General features: G+C 45.2%; 1 protein-coding gene and 1 long non-coding RNA gene across 12 annotated transcripts in view; one reads left to right on the top strand and one right to left on the bottom strand.

The window, feature by feature from the left end:
• Positions 1-18,250, top strand: part of ERC2 (ELKS/RAB6-interacting/CAST family member 2) — a 529,811-nt gene that overhangs the window by 148,184 nt on the left and 363,377 nt on the right. For all 11 annotated transcript variants that reach the window (XR_014216005.1, XR_014216006.1, XR_014216007.1 and 8 more), the window contains 2 exons: positions 5,648-5,803; positions 10,822-10,989. Coding sequence is in view for 3 of the 11 variants with exons in the window: in XM_082209373.1 (XP_082065499.1) it covers positions 5,648-5,803; positions 10,822-10,989 (324 nt within the window). In the remaining 8 variants the exon portion in view is untranslated. The remainder of the gene's footprint in view (positions 1-5,647; positions 5,804-10,821; positions 10,990-18,250) is intronic.
• The window catches only part of LOC309525531, a 382,776-nt gene that overhangs the window by 309,913 nt on the left and 54,613 nt on the right, over positions 1-18,250 (bottom strand). The gene's annotated exons all lie outside the window — the stretch shown is intronic.

The raw sequence follows: 18,250 nt of genomic DNA, 5'->3' as shown, positions 1-18,250 counted from the left end.
ATATCAGGTATGTTAAAGCACTGCTGCTGCAAAGCTTAGTGTGTAGTGTGTAGTGTTCACTTTGCACGGGGCTGCCCTTTCTCTAGTTCTAAAGTTAGATCTAGATCTTTTCAAGACCAGTATGAGCACAAGGACAGAATCACAGTATACAGTACTTTGCATGAGATTCTCCTTTGATTGCTCTTTTTTGTGAATGACTCTTTATGCTTTTCCTATCTTATTACCTGGGACTCAGGTGGCGTTGTGGTCTAAACCACTGAGCCTAGAGCTTGCCGATCGGAAGGTTGGCGGTTCGAATCCCTGCGACGGGGTGAGCTCCCATTGCTAGCAGTTCAAAAGCACATCAAAGTGCAAGTAGATAAATAGGTACCACTCCAGCAGGAAGGTAAATGGTGTTTCCGTGCGCTGTTCTGGTTTCACCAGAAGCGGCTTAGTAATGCTGGCCACCCAGAAAACTGTCTGCGGACAAACGTCGGCTCCCTTGGCCAGTAAAGCGAGATGAGTGCCGCAACCCCAGAGTTGTTCGCGACTGGACTTAACTATCAGGGGTCCTTTACCTTTTTGTCTTATTACCAAAGTGCACTTTTGACAGGGTATTTCTTCCTAAACCTAGTCTGCTTAGTCTTGTTTCCTCTGAACTTTTTTAATCTTTTTGCAAATTTTAGCAGCTTGGGAGAAGACAAGATTTGCTCTACAGTGAAGTCTTGTAGTACTGTAAATCCCTGTTGCTTCTTAAAGATTCTTATACATGCTTATTTTCCAGAAAGAAAATGGCTGGAAGATCTAGCGGTTAGGCTGCCATCTTAAAACCATTCACTCTTTGCAAGTTCTTTTTGTTCTGCAGGAATTCCTCTTTGAGTTAATTGTCTTAAGATTGCTTCCTAAATTTTTATTACATAATGTACTTCATGCTCATTAGACATGTTTTGTGAGCAATCTACTCACAATTACTTACAGAATTGCTCATGGAAAGCATTTATGGATAATTCTGAAAAATGTATTCACTGGCATTTCATGAAAATAGAATCACTGTTCTTTGAATTAAATTAAATTACTGCTTACGAATGCTTAGTTGCCTTGTTAGAAAGGTGAGGTACAAATACCGAAAACCTAAACATTAATAACAATGATAAAAATAATAATCTGACTGGGCAATTTAGATTATTCTTCACCACTGCTTTTGTGTGTAACAGTTGTGCATTGGCATTGGCTTTGTGGGATCTGTGTTGTGGTTTTGAGTTGTGCCAAACTGGAATAGCCATTTGCAGATATGTATAATAGTGTTTCAGTGCTTTACGTGTAACTTTGACTCTTTCTTTGCTTCCTGATGATGGGATAGAACACCAGAAATACCTTACTACTAGTAAGGGAGTACTACCTTACTACTCTGCAGGGAGGTGGGACCAATTCGGATGGTCCGCCCCCGCCACTTAATGGATCCAAATGGTTTCCAGAGAGTGGTAGGGGATGCTTTATCCCATGTTGATGGCCTTTCAGCTGATTCCCTGGTGGCCCGCTGGAATGTGGAGTTAACCAGGGCTATTGACTGTTTGGCTCCGAAGCGCCCTCTCCGATTGCATGGAGCCCGGACAGCCCCGTGGTTTTCCACGGATCTGAGGGCAATGAAACAATCGTTGAGACGGCTAGAGCGCCGGTGGCGGATAACTCATTCCGAATCTGACCGGACACAGGTTAGAGCTCAACGTCGAGCCTACCAAGTGGCGATAGCGACGGCGAAGAAGAATTTCTTCACCGCCTCTATTGCATCTGCAGAAAACAGCAGCAGGAGACTTTTTCAGGTGGTTCACAATTTAGCGGAACCACCTGCAACATCGGGGCCCAGTACGGGCCACATGTTCTCCTGCAATGATTTTGCAAAGTTTTTTGCAGATAAAATCGCCCAGATTTGGGAAGAAGTAGACTCCACCGTGGGAGCAGGGCCGGGGCGGGAGAGTGCTAGAGCTCTGTCTAGTCAAGTTGAGTGGGATCAATTTCAATCTGTTACCTCCGAGGATGTGGACAGGCTGCTTGGACGAGTGAAACCAACCACCTGTCTCCTGGATCCTTGCCCATCCTGGCTTATAAAAGCTAGCCAGGAAGGACTGGGCGATGGGCTTCGTGGGGTGGTGAATGCTTCCCTCCGTGAGGGAGCCTTCCCAGACCCGCTGAAAGAGGCGGTTATTAAACCGCTTCTTAAAAAACCATCTTTAGATGCGGCCACGATGGCCAACTATCGCCCAGTCTCAAATCTTCCATTCCTGGGCAAGGTGATTGAGCGAGCGGTTGCCGAACAACTCCAGGCACGCCTGGAAGAAGCGGACCATTTGGATCCCTTCCAGTCGGGATTCAGGCCTCATCATGGGACTGAAACTGCCTTGGTCGCACTGGTTGATGATCTCCGGCGGGCTAGGGACAAAGGTGAGAGCTGTTTCCTAGTTCTGCTGGATCTCTCAGCGGCGTTTGATACCATCGACCATAGCATCCTTCTGGACCGTCTTGAGGGGCTGGGAGCTGGGGGCACTGTTATACAGTGGTTCCGCTCCTTCCTCCTGGGCCGTGTTCAGAAAGTGGTGGTGGGGGATGAGTGTTCAGACCCCTGGGCTCTCACTTGTGGGGTGCCTCAGGGTTCTGTCCTCTCCCCCATGCTTTTCAACATCTACATGCGGCCGCTGGGAGAGATCATCAGGAGGTTTGGGCTGGGTGTTCATCAGTATGCGGATGACACCCAGCTCTACCTCTCTTTTAAATCAGAACCAGTGAAGGCGGTGAAGGTCCTGTGTGAGTGTCTGGAGGCGGTTGGAGGATGGATGGCGGCTAACAGATTGAGGTTGAATCCTGACAAGACAGAAGTACTGTTTTTGGGGGACAGGAGGCGGGCAGGTGTGGAGGATTCCCTGGTCCTGAATGGGGTAACTGTGCCCCTGAAGGACCAGGTGTGCAGCCTGGGAGTCATTTTGGACTCACAGCTGTCCATGGAGGCACAGGTCAAATCTGTGTCCAGGGCAGCTGTTTACCAGCTCCATCTGGTACGTAGGCTGAGACCCTATCTGCCTGCGGACTGTCTCGCCAGAGTGGTGCATGCTCTGGTTATCTCCCGCTTGGACTACTGCAATGCACTCTACGTGGGGCTACCTTTGAAGGTGACTCGGAAACTACAACTAATCCAGAATGCGGCAGCTAGACTGGTGACTGGGAGCAGCCGCCGAGACCATATAACACCAGTCTTGAAAGACCTGCATTGGCTCCCAGTACGTTTCCGAGCACAATTCAAAGTGTTGGTGCTGACCTTTAAAGCCCTAAACGGCCTCGGTCCAGTATACCTGAAGGAGCGTCTCCACCCCCATCATTCTGCCCGGACGCTGAGGTCCAGCGCCGAGGGCCTTCTGGCGGTTCCCTCATTGCGAGAAGCAAAGCTACAGGGAACCAGGCAGAGGGCCTTCTCGGTAGTGGCGCCCGCCCTGTGGAACGCCCTTCCAGCAGATGTCAAAGCGATAAACAACTACCTGACATTCAGGAGACATCTTAAGGCAGCCCTGTTCAGGGAAGTTTTTAACGTGTGATATTTTACTGTATTTTTGGTTTTTATGGAAGCCGCCCAGAGTGGCTGGGGAGGCCCAGCCAGATGGGCGGGGTATAAATAATAAATTATTATTATTATTATTATTAAATGAATATTGACACATCATTTATAGAACATAATAGTTTTATATTTTTAAGTTTCTTTAATGCTACCCTTCATTATATTTTCCTCAGAACTATTTTTATTTGTTAGGGGGAATTTAAAAATGTGCAACTTTACAATGCATGTATTTTCCAGAAAACAGAAGACGTAAAGATGCAGAGTGCTGTGATTTCGTCATTCCCTTCCTTTAAGTTTTCAAGTGGTTAGTTGTGCCTGATGTTGGAAGCGATCGTAGTTTCAATAAGTGCATTTAATGTTGCTATCGTATCAGCTGCTGCTAAGGTTCATAGACTGAACTTTTAAGACCTCATGTTTGAAGGTTTGCTTTTTGTACAAAAAACAGTAGCTCTTTGAATTCTCTCTCCATTTTGGTTCTCAACAAGGATGTCAGAAACTATTTACTGGGCCCATTTGGGGACTTTTTTCAGGACCTCTTTGGGTTCTGAGTTTACATGTAAGTGCTACAAGTTTGGTCCTGCAATGAATGTTGCTCCTGTTCAGGGTTCCAGCCATCCCCTTTCTAGGATACCCTTGTTGCAGAGTTAGTGAGGTGCACAGGGTTATGGTTTCAAGCCTCCATCACAAGAAAGTGCACAGCCTTCGGACTCTTAGTCTGGGATAGGTATCCTGGGAAACAGCCAGCAGATTCTTTCCAGTCACCGCTGGAAGGAAATGTCTCTTCACTTGATTTGCTGAGTATTCTGTTCCAGGGAGTGGTTTCAGCCAGATGCAGTTCTAGATTGAGCAGGCAGAGGTTTACCAGGCATGAGCAAGGGATCCAAGGCAAAAACAAGTTAGTCTAAGTTCAGGCTCTGGAAAGGCAGTGTCAAACAAGGCACAATTCCATTAAGGAACTGTAAAGCAGGGTTCAGGTTGCAATAAAGCAAAGCTGAGGAAAGCAGAGGCCAGATTATGATAAGGCAAAGCTCAAGTAAGGGGAGAAAAGGACTCTATATCCTGAGTTGCAGGATTTTTAAAATACCCCAATAATGGACTAGGTATGCCAAGAGGCGCTGAGATGGTTCTCCATATTAGGAACCAATGAAATAAGTGTGGCAGAGTGGTGTCTTCCATTTGACCTGGTTCTATTCTATTTTCCCCCATGGTCTGTTAATTCACTGGGCAATCCTGATCCGCCATGCTGGAAGGCTTTCAGCTGAGAGGGAGGTGTCCCACTGCCTAGTTCTGCCCAGCTGTGCTGAGCTCTGCTGCTAGGAGGCTCTATTGCTACTATGCCTGCCTAAATTGCAGGTGGACAGATGCTACTTCTGGCAGTATCCCTGCTGGTGGTAGCGAGAATATACCCCTGAAACAGGTTGTTTTGGAGGTGAGAGGGAATGGAGGTAGATGTGCCAAGGATCAATGGGCTTGATCTGGACCTCTCTGCTCCACCAGCTGGCACAGCAAATACACCCACCCACCCACACCTAACACAAAAACACCCAACAGGATTTTCCTGCTCCTTCTTCCATCCATTCCATATTTAAATAAACTGTTTCCTTCTTAAACACATCGGGCAATGTTATTTCACTGGGATCATGAAGCTGGCAAAATGGGCAGCTTGTGAGGGCTCTAGAGGCTAGACCTACAATAGAAAGATAAAACACACACTTATATCCTTGCTTTGCTGATGATTTATGCAGTTTCACCCTGTGTGGTTTCTTGGCTTTAGAATCAAGGCAAGCTTTTGCCTACAATGTGTTTCAGATCAGAGCACCTTCTTTTATGAGTTTCCTGAATGCAAAGAAGCAGTATCCTTGTTTAGAAAACAAGGGTGGGGGGTCCACGTTTTTATTTTTTATTTTTTTGGTTATACAATTATATGTGGGCATGTTCCAGTAAAATTTAGATCAAAAGCTGTCCCAGCTCCTTGTGCCAGCACTGTTTTTCCCCCTCTGTTGCTCTTGTATTGCACTTTATACTTTCAAATATTGCATACCAACACTTTTTTTCTTTCAAAATTAGGACACAAAAATAGCTTCACTAGAACGTAATATCAGAGACCTTGAAGATGAAATACAGATGTTGAAGACTAATGGAGTTCTGAACACAGAAGACCGAGAAGAAGAAATCAAACAAATAGAAGTTTACAAGAGTCACTCAAAGTTCATGAAAAACAAGGTATATTCTTCTAATCAAATGAGAGCACTATTTCAGTTCAGATTTTCTGAGGGTGGTGGTAATTTTACTGTCAACCTTTGATCCGAAGAGGGTGGTACTAAGAAAACCTTCCTGAAAAGTACGATAACTTTCAGGAGGTATATTGTTTTCACTGGTAATTTACCTTAGTGAGAGAAGTTTCCATGTTATATTCTGTGTGCATAGGCAACCTTTGTTAGAGCCATGTCACACAAGCGTGAAAAACTTGTTCTAGTTTGAGGGCATTCTTTGGGCAAAACATATTAAATTGCTGCAGAAAGAGGAAGTGCTTTTGTCCTCCTGACTAAAAATCAAGCATTCCTGTTATCATTTCTTTGCCATCTCACCATGCACCAGAAAAAGCAACTGTGGAATTGAAGACAATTGAGATGTCGCATAATTCCACATGTGGCACATATATTCATTTGATGTGGACAATGGTAGGAATATTAGAAAGGTGTAACTCTTCTACACAGGTTAAGAATCCAATGGTTGGAATATTAGAAAGGTGTAACTCTGCTACACAGGTTAAGAATCCACTGGACTATAAAGACAACAAGTCAACATCAAGTAAGTCCGCTGAGTTACCTCTGAAATATTAGGCAGTCACAATTCAGGTAATGAGCTAAGGAAAAATAAGGTTTGATTTGCTTTACCTTCAGAGCAGTACTCCTCCAGAAAGCCACCACATGTTCGGGGTCATGTATAAATAGATTGGAGTTTTAGAAATGTAAAGCGGAAGTTACAATGATTTTGAGAGGGTGGGATGCAATAGATTCCTCTGCTCTTAAAGGGCAGATGGTTGAGCATGCCATTGTTTTGTCACAGCCGTCTGATCAACTTTTTGATAATTATGCTACATTCTGATGAAAGTCTGTTTAACCTGTGTCAACAGCCCTGTCCTTCCTCTGACAATTGAGATTTGCAGCAAAAGATACTACTTCTGCCATTCATCACAGGACCTTTCAAGGTGGAAAAAATATTTATATGGCTGTCAGCAAGGAGATCTTATTATACCCCATCTGTCGGACCTGAGATTGCTGATAAGGAACTGTGATAAATATAAGTCCTGAATGATGGCAACCAGGAGAACAAGGCCCCATTCACAGGCAACAACTCTAGGTGTTATAATGCTCTTTGGAGGAAACAAGATTAGATTTAAAGAGTATCTACATATATTTTAATTTAAATGAAAAAGGCACACATGACTGCTAAAAGCAGACAATTGTGGAAGGTTGATTATTTTTCTTGAAGTCTATGCTTTAAAAAGCAAAGTTTAAAGTTGCTCAGCACAAACACACGGACACACACACGATTTATTTGCCTTTATTTTGGTAGGCATTTATCCACTCTTGAGGGGGTCCTAGGCTAGTAGCCAAAACTTTCAAAAAGAAAAAAGGTTACAATTTTAAAAATATATATATGTAATAGGAAATGGGACAGGCACGAAGTTTAATTTGTTTGAATTGGGAATTGGATCCTGAGCCAAATCAAGACAGCCTCCAAGCACATTAGAATCATAGAAGTGTAGAATTGGAAGGGGTCCCAAAGGTCATCTAGTCCAATCACCTATAATGCAGGAATCTCAGCTGAAGTATCCATGACAGATGCCCATCCAACCTCTGCTTAAAAACCTCCAATGAAGGAGAGTCCACAACCTCCCGAGGGAGCCCATTTCACTGCTGAACAACTCTTACTGTCAGAAAGTTATTCCTGATGTTTAGTTGGAATCTCCTTTCTTGTAACATGAATCCATTGGTTCAAGTCCTACCCTGTGGAGCAGGAGGAAACAAGCTTGCTCCATCTTCCATGTGACAGCCCTCAATATATTTGAAGATGGCTGTCATATTTTCCCTCAGCCTCCTCTTTTCCAGGCTAAACATACCTAGCTCTTTCAACCATTCTTCAACAGGATTCATCTCCAGACCCTTGATCATCTTGGTTGCTCTCCTCTGTACATGTACCAACTTGTCAGTATCGTTAAATTGTGGTGCCCAGAACTAGGCGCACTATTCCAGGTGTGGTCTGACCAAGGCAGTACCAAGCTGTACTATTACTTCTCTTGATCTGGACACTATAGTTCCATTGATGCAGCCTAGAATAGGCTCCTGCATCACACTGTTGACTCATGTTAAGCCTGTGATATACTAAGACCCCTAAATCCTTTTCATGCACTGCTGGTAAGCCAGGTGACCCCTATCTTATATTTGTGCATCTGGTTCTTCCTGCCTAAGTGCAGAACCTTACATTTGTTCCTACTGAAATTCATTTTGTTGGCTTGGGCCCAGTTCTTCAATCTGTTAAGGTCATTTTGAATCCTGATTGTCTTTTTGGCATTTGCTACCCTTCCCAGTTTGGTGTCATCTGCAAATTTGATCCCCTCATTTTGTTCATCCAAGTAGTTTATAAAGACGTTGAACAACAGTGGGCCCACGACAGAACCCTGTGGCACCCCACTTGTCACTTTTCTCCAGGATGACAAGGAACCATTAATGAGCACTCTCTGGGTTTGGTCAGTCAGTCCACTTAACAGTTACCTCATCTAGCTCACATTTTTCCAGCTTCCTCACAAGTATATCATGGGGGACTTTGTCAAAAGCCTTACTGAAATCAAGATACACAAGCATCCCCCTGATCAACCAATCTTGTAATTTTATCAGAGAGAGAGAGAGAGAGAGAGAGAGAGAGAGAGAGAGAGAGAGATTCGTTTGGCATGGCTTGTTTTTGAGAAACCCATGCTGGGTCTTAGTAATTATAGCACCCTTTTGTAAGTTCTCACAGAACTACTGTTGAATTCTGTTCTATGACCTTTCCTGGTATCAGTGTCAAGCTCACCGGTCAGTAGTTACCTGGGTCTTCTCCTCCCCTTTTGAAGATGGGGATATTTGTCTGCCTCCAGTCTGCAGGGACTTCACATGTTCTCCAATAATTCTCAAAGATTATAGACTGAGATTGCAAGCTTCTTTAGTACCCTTTGGTGCAACTCATCAGGCCCTAGAAATTTAAATTCAAGTAAAGTAAAGTAGCTAGGTGTTCCTTTACCACCTGTTTTTCTGCTTTGGCAGTATCCTGCTATATTGCGGTCAAGGCACACACTCCTAATAAAAATGACTGCCCATTCAGCATGAGAACATCTTTTGATTGGTATTTCATCATGCAGCCAGATTTCAGTCTGCAAGCTGACACTGAACTGGAAAAAAAGGAATTTTATTTTACAGAGGTACCTCGGGTTATAAACACCTTGGGTTACAAACACTTAGGGTTATAGACTCCGCTAACCTGGAAGTAGTACCTCGGGTTAAAAACTTTGCTCCAGGATGAGAACAGAAATTGTGCAGCGGCAGCAGTGGGAGGCCCCATTAGCTAAAGTGGTGCCTCAGGTTAAGAACGGTTTCAGGTTAAGAACAGACCTCCGGAACAAATTAAGTTTGTAACCAGAGGTTCCACTGTATTTTATTTTTTATTTTGCCAGCCCAAACCCAGTCTTTTCCCTAAGAAATATGAGATACTTTGCTTTATAAAAAGAGGTCCAGCCTTATGTCTTGTTTCAACCATTAAATAGTTCACCAGATAAGATCTAGTTATTTTTCTATATGTGCATGGCAAAACTCTCTACCTGTTTGCAAATCATGTAGCTGGAGTTTCTTGCTATTGTGTAGAAATACATAGCATATCTATAATCCAAATGACACCATGTTCTTTGACTGATTGTTTATCGGGTGTTGCTTGTATGATGGATAAAATTGTGAAGATCTTTCAGTAGAGATTTGGTTCTGGGATAGCCATATGGGACTCATATAAAACACATGCTGTTCTGCATACTGGCTTCAGCTTGACATTGTACTGTGTGGAATTTCACTCACCTTATTTTGATATTTTGGTTTTGGCTATATATCTCTGCTTACTGGTGGTTTTATGGCAAATACATGGAAGATGTTTGCCATTCTTCCAAAAAGATCTTTAAAAAGTTAACATGCTCTTGAGTAAGTTGAATCTTATGTTTTAATTTTGTCCTTGAATGGGTTTTCTTCTAAACTCCTCTCTTATTTGCATTGAGATAATGCATAATTTGCTATTCCTTCTTCCTTTGCTTAGCTTGCAATCCTTTTAGATTCCTTTTAGATTGTAATTTAGACCTGCCTTATTTTGCTTAAAGTCTCCATAGAATACCAGCCAATTTTCAGCACTTGCTATATTATAAATGCTAATTCTTATAATAAAAGGAGGCCAGAAAACAGGGATGGTAAACCTGTAGCCCCCCCCCAATATGTTGTTGGACTCCATCAGCCCCAGCCAGCATGGCCAAAGGTCAGAGATTATGGGACACAGGTTCCCTATTCCTGAATTAGAATAACAAATCTAATGGAGAAAGAGGAGTTTGCATTCTTCTTTAAACATTCCACATGTGCAAGTATTTGTAATTGTGTAAGATGCCTTTTGGATTTGATTCTACAGGAATTGATATCATATGGGGAAATGAAACAAAGCAGAGTGGGACATGCAAGAAATATTTTCTTGCAACATGTGACTCTGCAATATTATGGCTGATAAATGTACTTTTATTAATCTGGAGCATGTGGGCCGAGCATTGTAAACTTGTGATCAAAATCCAGGTTTTATTGGCTGCTACTCCAGTTTTAAATCTTTCTTTCTCCTCTTCTGTACTGTAGTTATGGGATAAACCAAATCCCACCATTGGAGAAAGTGGCTTAGTGCTTATGGGATGAATCCATGGCAAAGTGGCTTTCATGACACGATGTAATGTTTAGACAAGCACATGTGGCTTGCAATCACCTACATTTCTCTCCAAAGCTTGTCCAGCAATATCAATCACATGCGGAAAGAAATAAATGTACTTTATATTGCATATGTAGATAAATGTTACTATCTGAACTCAGGAAGCAAAGTGGTGTGGGAACTGCTGGATTAAATTGTTGTGCTTAATACTATTACTACTACTACTACTACTACTACTAATGCATACATATGTATATTTGCAGATTGACCAGTTGAAGCAGGAGCTTTCAAAGAAAGAATCAGAACTTCTTGCCTTACAAACTAAGCTTGAAACCCTTAGCAATCAGAATTCAGATTGCAAGCAACACATTGAAGTGCTTAAAGAGTCACTTACTGCCAAAGAACAGAGAGCTGCCATACTTCAGACAGAGGTAAGGTATTTTATTAGCATCTAATGCAGTATAAATGTTTAGTTAATGGAGTGTGTCAGAATTAAGAATGATGTATTGGTTACAAATCTGTGCGGAGGACAAAACTCGACCTTTGAAAAATTCGTTACGAAGTTGTACAATAGCTTGTGCTATTAGCTGATGCCAGACCAGGCCTATAATACTTGTGTACTGCCTTCTGGTTTTGATAGCAGGTGGCCCTTTGCTGGAATGGGAAGGTTCTAGCAGGAAACCCAAACTAAGTGTATGCATTTAGAATCTAATCCCCCCCTTGCTGCTAGTATTCTGTTCAGTTGCTTCCATTTATCTCTTTTATAAGGCTGTCTTAGTTGTGCATTTTGACTTGGCACACAGTTCAGACGAATATACACATTTGTATAAAGAAAATAATCACTTGACTGTCAGGAAAAAATGTGTGAAGGGAGCACTGCAGATCTCTGCAAGTTAGAGCCAAATGATACGTTATGTGGGAGATATGTGCAGTTACTCCTGAGTTTTTAAAAATCGCAGTGCAGCTAATACGGGGTGGTGAGGTGAAGGGCTTGCTTATTGTCCTGCTCTCTGTGTCCACAGTCCAAAGTGTGGGGGGGGGGAATAGGTGGAACTCATTAGTTTTCATACCAAGGGTGGAAAAGTAATAATAATAATAATAATTTATTATTTATACCCCACCCATCTGGCTGGGCTTCCCCAGCCACTCTGGGCAGCTTCCAAAAAAATATTAAAATACTGTAATACATCAAACATTAAAGCTTCCCTAAAGAGGGCTGCCTTCAGATGTCTTCTAAAAGTCTGGTAGTTGTTGTTCTCTTTGACATCTGATGGGAGGGCGTTCCACAGGGAGGGTGCCACTGCCGAGAAGGCCCTCTGCCTGGTTCCCTGTAACTTGGCTTCTTGCAGTGAGGGAACCGCCAGAAGGCCCTCGGCGCTGGACCTCAGTGTCTGGGTAGAACGATGGGGGTGGAGACACTCCTTCAGGTATACTGGACCGAGGCCATTTAGGGCTTTAAAGGTCAACACTAGCACTTTGAATTGTGCTCGGAAACGTACTGGGAGCCAATGTAGGTCTTTCAAGACCGGTGTTATATGGTCTTGGCGGCCGCTGCCAGTCACCAGTCTGGCTGCCGCGTTCTGGACTAGTAACATAGGGAAGTAACATAGGGAAGGCAGTTTTGAAAAGAAAAATGCCCCCACAATCAAATTTGAAACTCCTCATGGCTATATTAAAGCCTTAAAAACGCACAACTGTTAATAGCATGTCTTCCCTTTCATTTGGCCCTTATAATCCCACCTGATAAAATGAATGCATCAGTATTTAACCCATTTTTAGTTTTTCCTAGGTGGGTGAAGGAGAATGTTCTGTTGCCTATTGTGTATAATACTGCATCCTCTTTCAAATAAAGGAATAGTAAATAAAATCTAGAGATTATAAATCTACCATCACTGGAGAATAATATCCGTAGTTCAAAATGTAGGTTTATTTTTAACTTCATAATAAAGGCAAAAGAGAGGTGAGCTTTCAAGGTTGCCTTATCTTTAAGCCTGCAATATTTAAATTGCTATGCTTTAAACGGAGCCTGTGGTCCTCCAGAGATCGCTAGACTCTTAACTTTTCTCAGTCCTTGCCAGCATGGCTGGTGATCAAGGTGATGGGAGCTGGGAGTCCTTCAACATCTGGAGAGCCCATCCCTGCTTTAGACTTTAAAGTTTGAAGCCTTTTGTGAAGATTCATATTATCGTAAGATATGAAAGCAGTTGTTTGTGGAATGCAAGAAATAGAAGGCAGATTAGGTAGAATTTTGGTCACAGACTACCATAACAAAATATTGGGAATACTCTTATGGAATGCTGTCTTTCAGCAATCAAGTTGCTATTGAGAATGAGGAACAACTAGCATTGAAATGAAAGCAAATCGTTTGCAGAGCAATAGGGGAAGGAGGATGTATCTTAACTCATTATTCAAGTCAGGGCCTGGCATCCTGCCTAGCAGAAAGGATGTGTATAACTTTTAACTCCTGATACAAAGGGTTAAATGATAAGATGAGAGTGGTCCTGTGGAACGCCCTCCCACCAGATGTCAAAGAAATAAACAGCTATCTGACGTTTAGAAGACATCTGAAGGCAGCCCTGTTTAGGGAAGTTTTTAATGATTGATGTTTTAATGTATTTTAATCTTTTGTTGGAAGCCGTGCCAGTTGGATGGGGTATAAATAAATAAATTATTATTATTATTATTATTGTTGTTGTTGTTATTGTTATTATTGGATGTGGTAAATCACACCGTATTTTGGTGGTTTGGGCAGATGATACACCTTTGAACTCCACAATTACATTAAACAAAATTGTGTTTTTGAGCTACATGTTCTTTAAAAACAACTTTTATCCAGTTAATTAATGGCTGCCATTAATCTGATTTGAACTGATTTTATAATGAAATGATTTTAGAATGTTGTATCATTTTACTGTTGTTAGTTACTGCTCTGAGCCCGGCTTCAGCTGGGGAGGGCGGGATATAAATAAAAATTTATTATTATTATTATTTATTATTATGATATGCCTTTGTTCTCTGTCAGGGGATGGTTAGCTGCTTGTGCTTAAAATTGTGCCCCTTCAGAGTTTGTGCGACCCCACAAACCTCTGTGTGTGACAGAGCTCCTCAGACATGTCTGCTCTAGTCACTAGTAGCGTCTGACAGTGGCTGTCTGCGGAAGCGCTTCCAGCAAAGAAGTTCCTTAACGGAAACGCGTCTCCTGGACTCACGACGTGGCAGCTTCCGGCGCAGCATGGGTCTCCCTGCAGTTGCTTCTGACACCTCCCCGCTATTTTCGCTCGAAGTGTCTCTCACCCCTTTCTCTCCCCTGCTGCTTCCTGCCTGGGCTGCTGCGTCTCTCTCAGCATTACTGAGATCCTCCTCCAGAGACCCCGCGCTCCCCCTGCTGGTCCCTGCTTTGGCTGTTGACTCTCTCCCAGTCTCTGGGAGCCTTACCACTTCCCTTTCCTCCGATGTCAGTTCCCTGACATCCACCTCCCCTCCAGGGCCCCCCTCTCCCCCGCCCCTACTTTCTCCTCTGGGCGGTGAGGAGCTGAAACCCCTAAAAGAATCCTCTTCATCTTCAGACGTCTCGAACAATTCCCTCCATCGGTCTTCGTTCCGACTCGCTGAATCCTCCTCCACCTCGGAATCAGCGAACCCCTCCAACTCTTCTTCGTCGTCGGTGGTGGCGAAGTATTCCCTCCGGAACCTCGCCACTGGCTGGGGTTTTCTAGGGAATCTCTGATGAAAAGTTTCAATCAAAACCTCGTCATCTACCTCCTCTGCCCTGACCCAGGTGTTTTCCGACTCCGGCTCCCCTTCCCACATTACCAAATACTCTACTTGCTCTCCCCTCCACCTGGAATCGAGAATCTCCGCTACATGGTAGCTGTGTTCTTTTTCCTCCATAGCTGGTCCCCTATTGACCCTCCCCTCTCTGTCCCCTATATACGGTGACAGCAATGATCTGTGGAACACTGGGTGCAACTTCATGTGGTTCGGTAACCGGAGTCTGAAAGCCACTGGGTTGACCTGTTGCGTGACTTCAAATGGGCCCAGTCTTTTGGGTCTTAACTTCTTACAACCTCCTTTAAATGGTAACCCTTGGGTGGACAGCCACACCTGGTCCCCCACCCTAATGCTTTCCCCTTCCCTTCTGGTTTTGTCTGCCTGCCTCTTATATTCCTCCTTCGCCCTGTTTAAATTAAGTTGGAGCTGGCGATGGATCGCTTCCATTTCTTCAACGAACTGTTCTGCGGCAGGAACGCTCCAGTTCTCCCCCTCCCCCCCTGGGAAGGCTCGGGGATGACACCCGTGATTGGCCAAAAAAGGGCTCATCCCCGTGGACACGTTCTCTGCATTGTTATAGGCAAATTCTGCCAACGCCAGCTTCTCCACCCAATCATTCTCTCTGTCATTCACATAACACCTCAAATATTGCTGGAGGACACCATTAGCTCTTTCCGCCTGCCCATTGGTTTCTGGATGACGGGCAGTGGAAAAATTCACCTCTACATGCAATAAGCTCATGAGCTTCCTCCAGAACCTGGAAGTAAATTGTTTCCCTCGGTCCGAAACAGCGGTCCTCGGGAATAACATGGGTCTCTTCGGGTGCACCCTCTCCCTCCAAATATTCAGGTTTGCGTGAGAGAGCGTCCGCCCTAACGTTCTCCGGGCCTGGTACGTAACAAATCTCAAAGTTAAATTTGGAGAACTCCTGGGCCCATCTCAACTGCCTTTGGTTGAGCACTCGCGCAGTTCTCCAATACTCTAGATTCTTATGGTCCGTGCACACTTGCACCTTCTGCTGTGCACCAATTAGTAGATGCCTCCATCTCCGGAAGGCCTCATAAATCGCAAGAAGTTCCCGGTCGTGCACCGTGTAGTTTCTCTCAGATTTGTTCAGCTTTCGCGAAAAGAAGGCACACGGTCGCCACTCTGACCCCTCCTTCCCCGGCTGCAGAAGAAGCACCGCCCCTATGGCTCTGTCCGAAGCGTCTGTTTCGACCCTCAGCTTTTTTTGTAAATCCACATGTAGAAGTTGTTCGTCAGAGGCGAAGGCCCTTTTCAGTTCCTCAAACGCTCGCTCCGCCTCCCCCGTCCAAACAAACTTCTTTTTGCTGCTGAGACAGTCCGTGATGGGCGCCGTCAGGTGGGCGAAGTTTCGGATGAACTTACGATAAAAGTTTCCAAACCCTAGGAACCTCTGCACATCCTTCTTGGTCTTGGGTGTTTTCCATTCCAGCACCGCTTGAACCTTGCCGGGGTCCATGGCCAACCCCTTGTCTGACAAGCGGTACCCCAGGAATTCCACCTCCTTGGTATGAAACTGACACTTTTCCAGTTTCACCCACAGTCTGTTGGCTTGCAGCCTGCTCAACACTTCTCTGACGTCTCTCACATGTTGCTCCTCATTCTCCGAATACACCAACACGTCATCTAAGAAGGCCACGCAATTCTTGTAGAGCAAAGGCCCCAGTACATGGTTCATAAAGGCTTGAAAACACGCGGAGCCTGTTTGTAATCCAAAAGGCATAACGAGGTATTCAAATGCCCCCAAAGGGGTGAACATGGTGGTCTTCCATTCATCCCCTTTCCTTATACGTATCAGGTTGTACGCCCCCCTTAGGTCCAGCTTTGTAAAAATCTTTCCTTTTCGCACCCTGGTCAAAATATCATCAATCCTGGGCATAGGAAAAGCCGCCGGCTCTGTCACTGCATTTAGGGCCCGAAAGTCACATACCAGCCTCGGCTTGTCCGTGTTTTTTTTATCCACAAAAAACACTGGGCTACCCCCCGCTGCCTTGGACTCTCTGATGAAGCCTCTCTTCAGGTTCTTGTCAATGAACGCTCGCAACTCCTGCATCTCCCTGTCTGACATGGCATACAACTTGCCTACAGGAAGCTGTGCTCCAGGGAGTAAATTGATCTGGCAATCAAAGGGCCTATGCGGGGGTAGTTGGTCCGCTTCCTTCTCGCTGAACACGTCGCTGAGATCAGCATACTGTGGTGGCACCTTCCCCTTCTCCATCACTTCCGTCCCTGCTAGGGTGGCTTGGGCCCCTGCTGACCCCTTTTCCGCCCTGCAGTGTTCTAAGCAGTGTGCGGAACCGAAGGAAACCACTCTTTGATGCCAGCCCACCAGCGGATCATGTAGGGCTAGCCAGCTCATTCCCAAAATAATGGGAGCGCCTCCCAAGGTGGCCACATTAAACGCTATCAGTTCTGTGTGCCTTGCCACCCTCATTATCATTGGGACGGTCTGCAAGCTGACGCCTCCTCCCAACAGTTCCCTGCCATCAATCGTGGTCACCTGCAGGGGGTTGCTTAAAGGGATAGTCTGTATCTGGTGTTCAGCAGCAAACTCCTTGCTCATGAAATTGCAGGAGCTGCCTGAGTCCAACAGCGCCTTTATTTTTAGGGGGTGTCCATTTTGCAGCTCTAGCGACACTTCAATCACTAGAGCAGGTCGAGGAGCTTCTGGCACTGGCACTTGGGGAAGGGGCACTTTCACTGCTCTTTGGCCTGGCTGCAGTGCCCTGCTGGCAACCAGGCGTTGGCTTTTACCTGCTCCGTTTCTCCCTGCTCTTCCCCCTCAACAGCTCCCACCATCCCTTGCCATTCCTTCCTCTGGGGGCAGACTCTGGCAAAGTGGCCTGGCTGTTGGCAGAGATAGCATTTCCGGGCTCCCTTTCCCTCCTTCTTCGCCCCCTCACTGGGCTTTGAAACTGCGCGCGCGCGGGCTGTTCCGATTTCCATCGGCTCTGCCGGCGGGAAAGCTGGCTCAGGAATGTCTGGAATGCGTAACTCCTTCCAACGTTCCCCTCTCCCTTCCCGCCTCTCCAAGGCTCTTGCCTCCTGGCGCGCTCCAATGGTCAGCGCAGATTTGGTCAGCTGATCCATAGACCCCGCCCTGGGGCTCCTGGCCAGCTCGTCTTTCACCGCTGAAGAAAGACCTTCTTCAAATAGCATCTGAATGGGTGCCGCCGATAAATCCCACCCCAATCTGTGAATCAGCATGGTAAATTCAGTCCAGTACTCACGGACAGATCTGCTTCCCTGCTTGCAAGCCATTAGCTGTCTGCGTACCAACCCTTCCTCAATATCGCTGGAAAACATGATATCCATTGCACGAAAGAATTTCATAGTGTCCTTTAGGATATCGTTGTGCGTTGCCATCAGGGGTCGAACCCAGTCCCGCGCCCCCTTCTCAAGATGCCCAATTACGAACGCAACTCGCGATTCCTCATCAGGGAACTCATCAAACTGCACATTCAGAGCATATTGCATCTCAGTCCTAAAGGCATGGTAATCCTTGGGGTCCCCCCCAAACTTCTGCACCAATCCTGGTACCTTTCTGGGGAACTGAGTGGTTCTCCCCTTTTTGTCAGCATCCTGAGCCCTTCTCTCCTCGAGCCTCGCCGTCTGCAGCGCAAGTTGGACCTCCAGAGCTTGATACCTTTCTTCCAAGCTTGGACCAGCTCCAACCCCTGCGTCTCCGGTTCCGACTGGGTTGCTCATGATGCTTTCTCCTGCACAGGCAGCGTACAGAGACTGTCAGACTGCTGTCAGGGGATGGTTAGCTGCTTGTGCTTAAAATTGTGCCCCTTCAGAGTTTGTGCGACCCCACAAACCTCTGTGTGTGACAGAGCTCCTCAGACATGTCTGCTCTAGTCACTAGTAGCGTCTGACAGTGGCTGTCTGCGGAAG

The sequence above is a fragment of the Podarcis vaucheri genome, assembly GCF_965113315.1.
Source record: "Podarcis vaucheri genome assembly, chromosome: 2".
In the NCBI taxonomy this organism is placed as follows: Eukaryota; Metazoa; Chordata; class Lepidosauria; order Squamata; family Lacertidae; genus Podarcis; species Podarcis vaucheri.
Note: the sequence above shows the minus strand (reverse complement) of the source record. Positions and strands in the feature narration are given on the sequence as shown.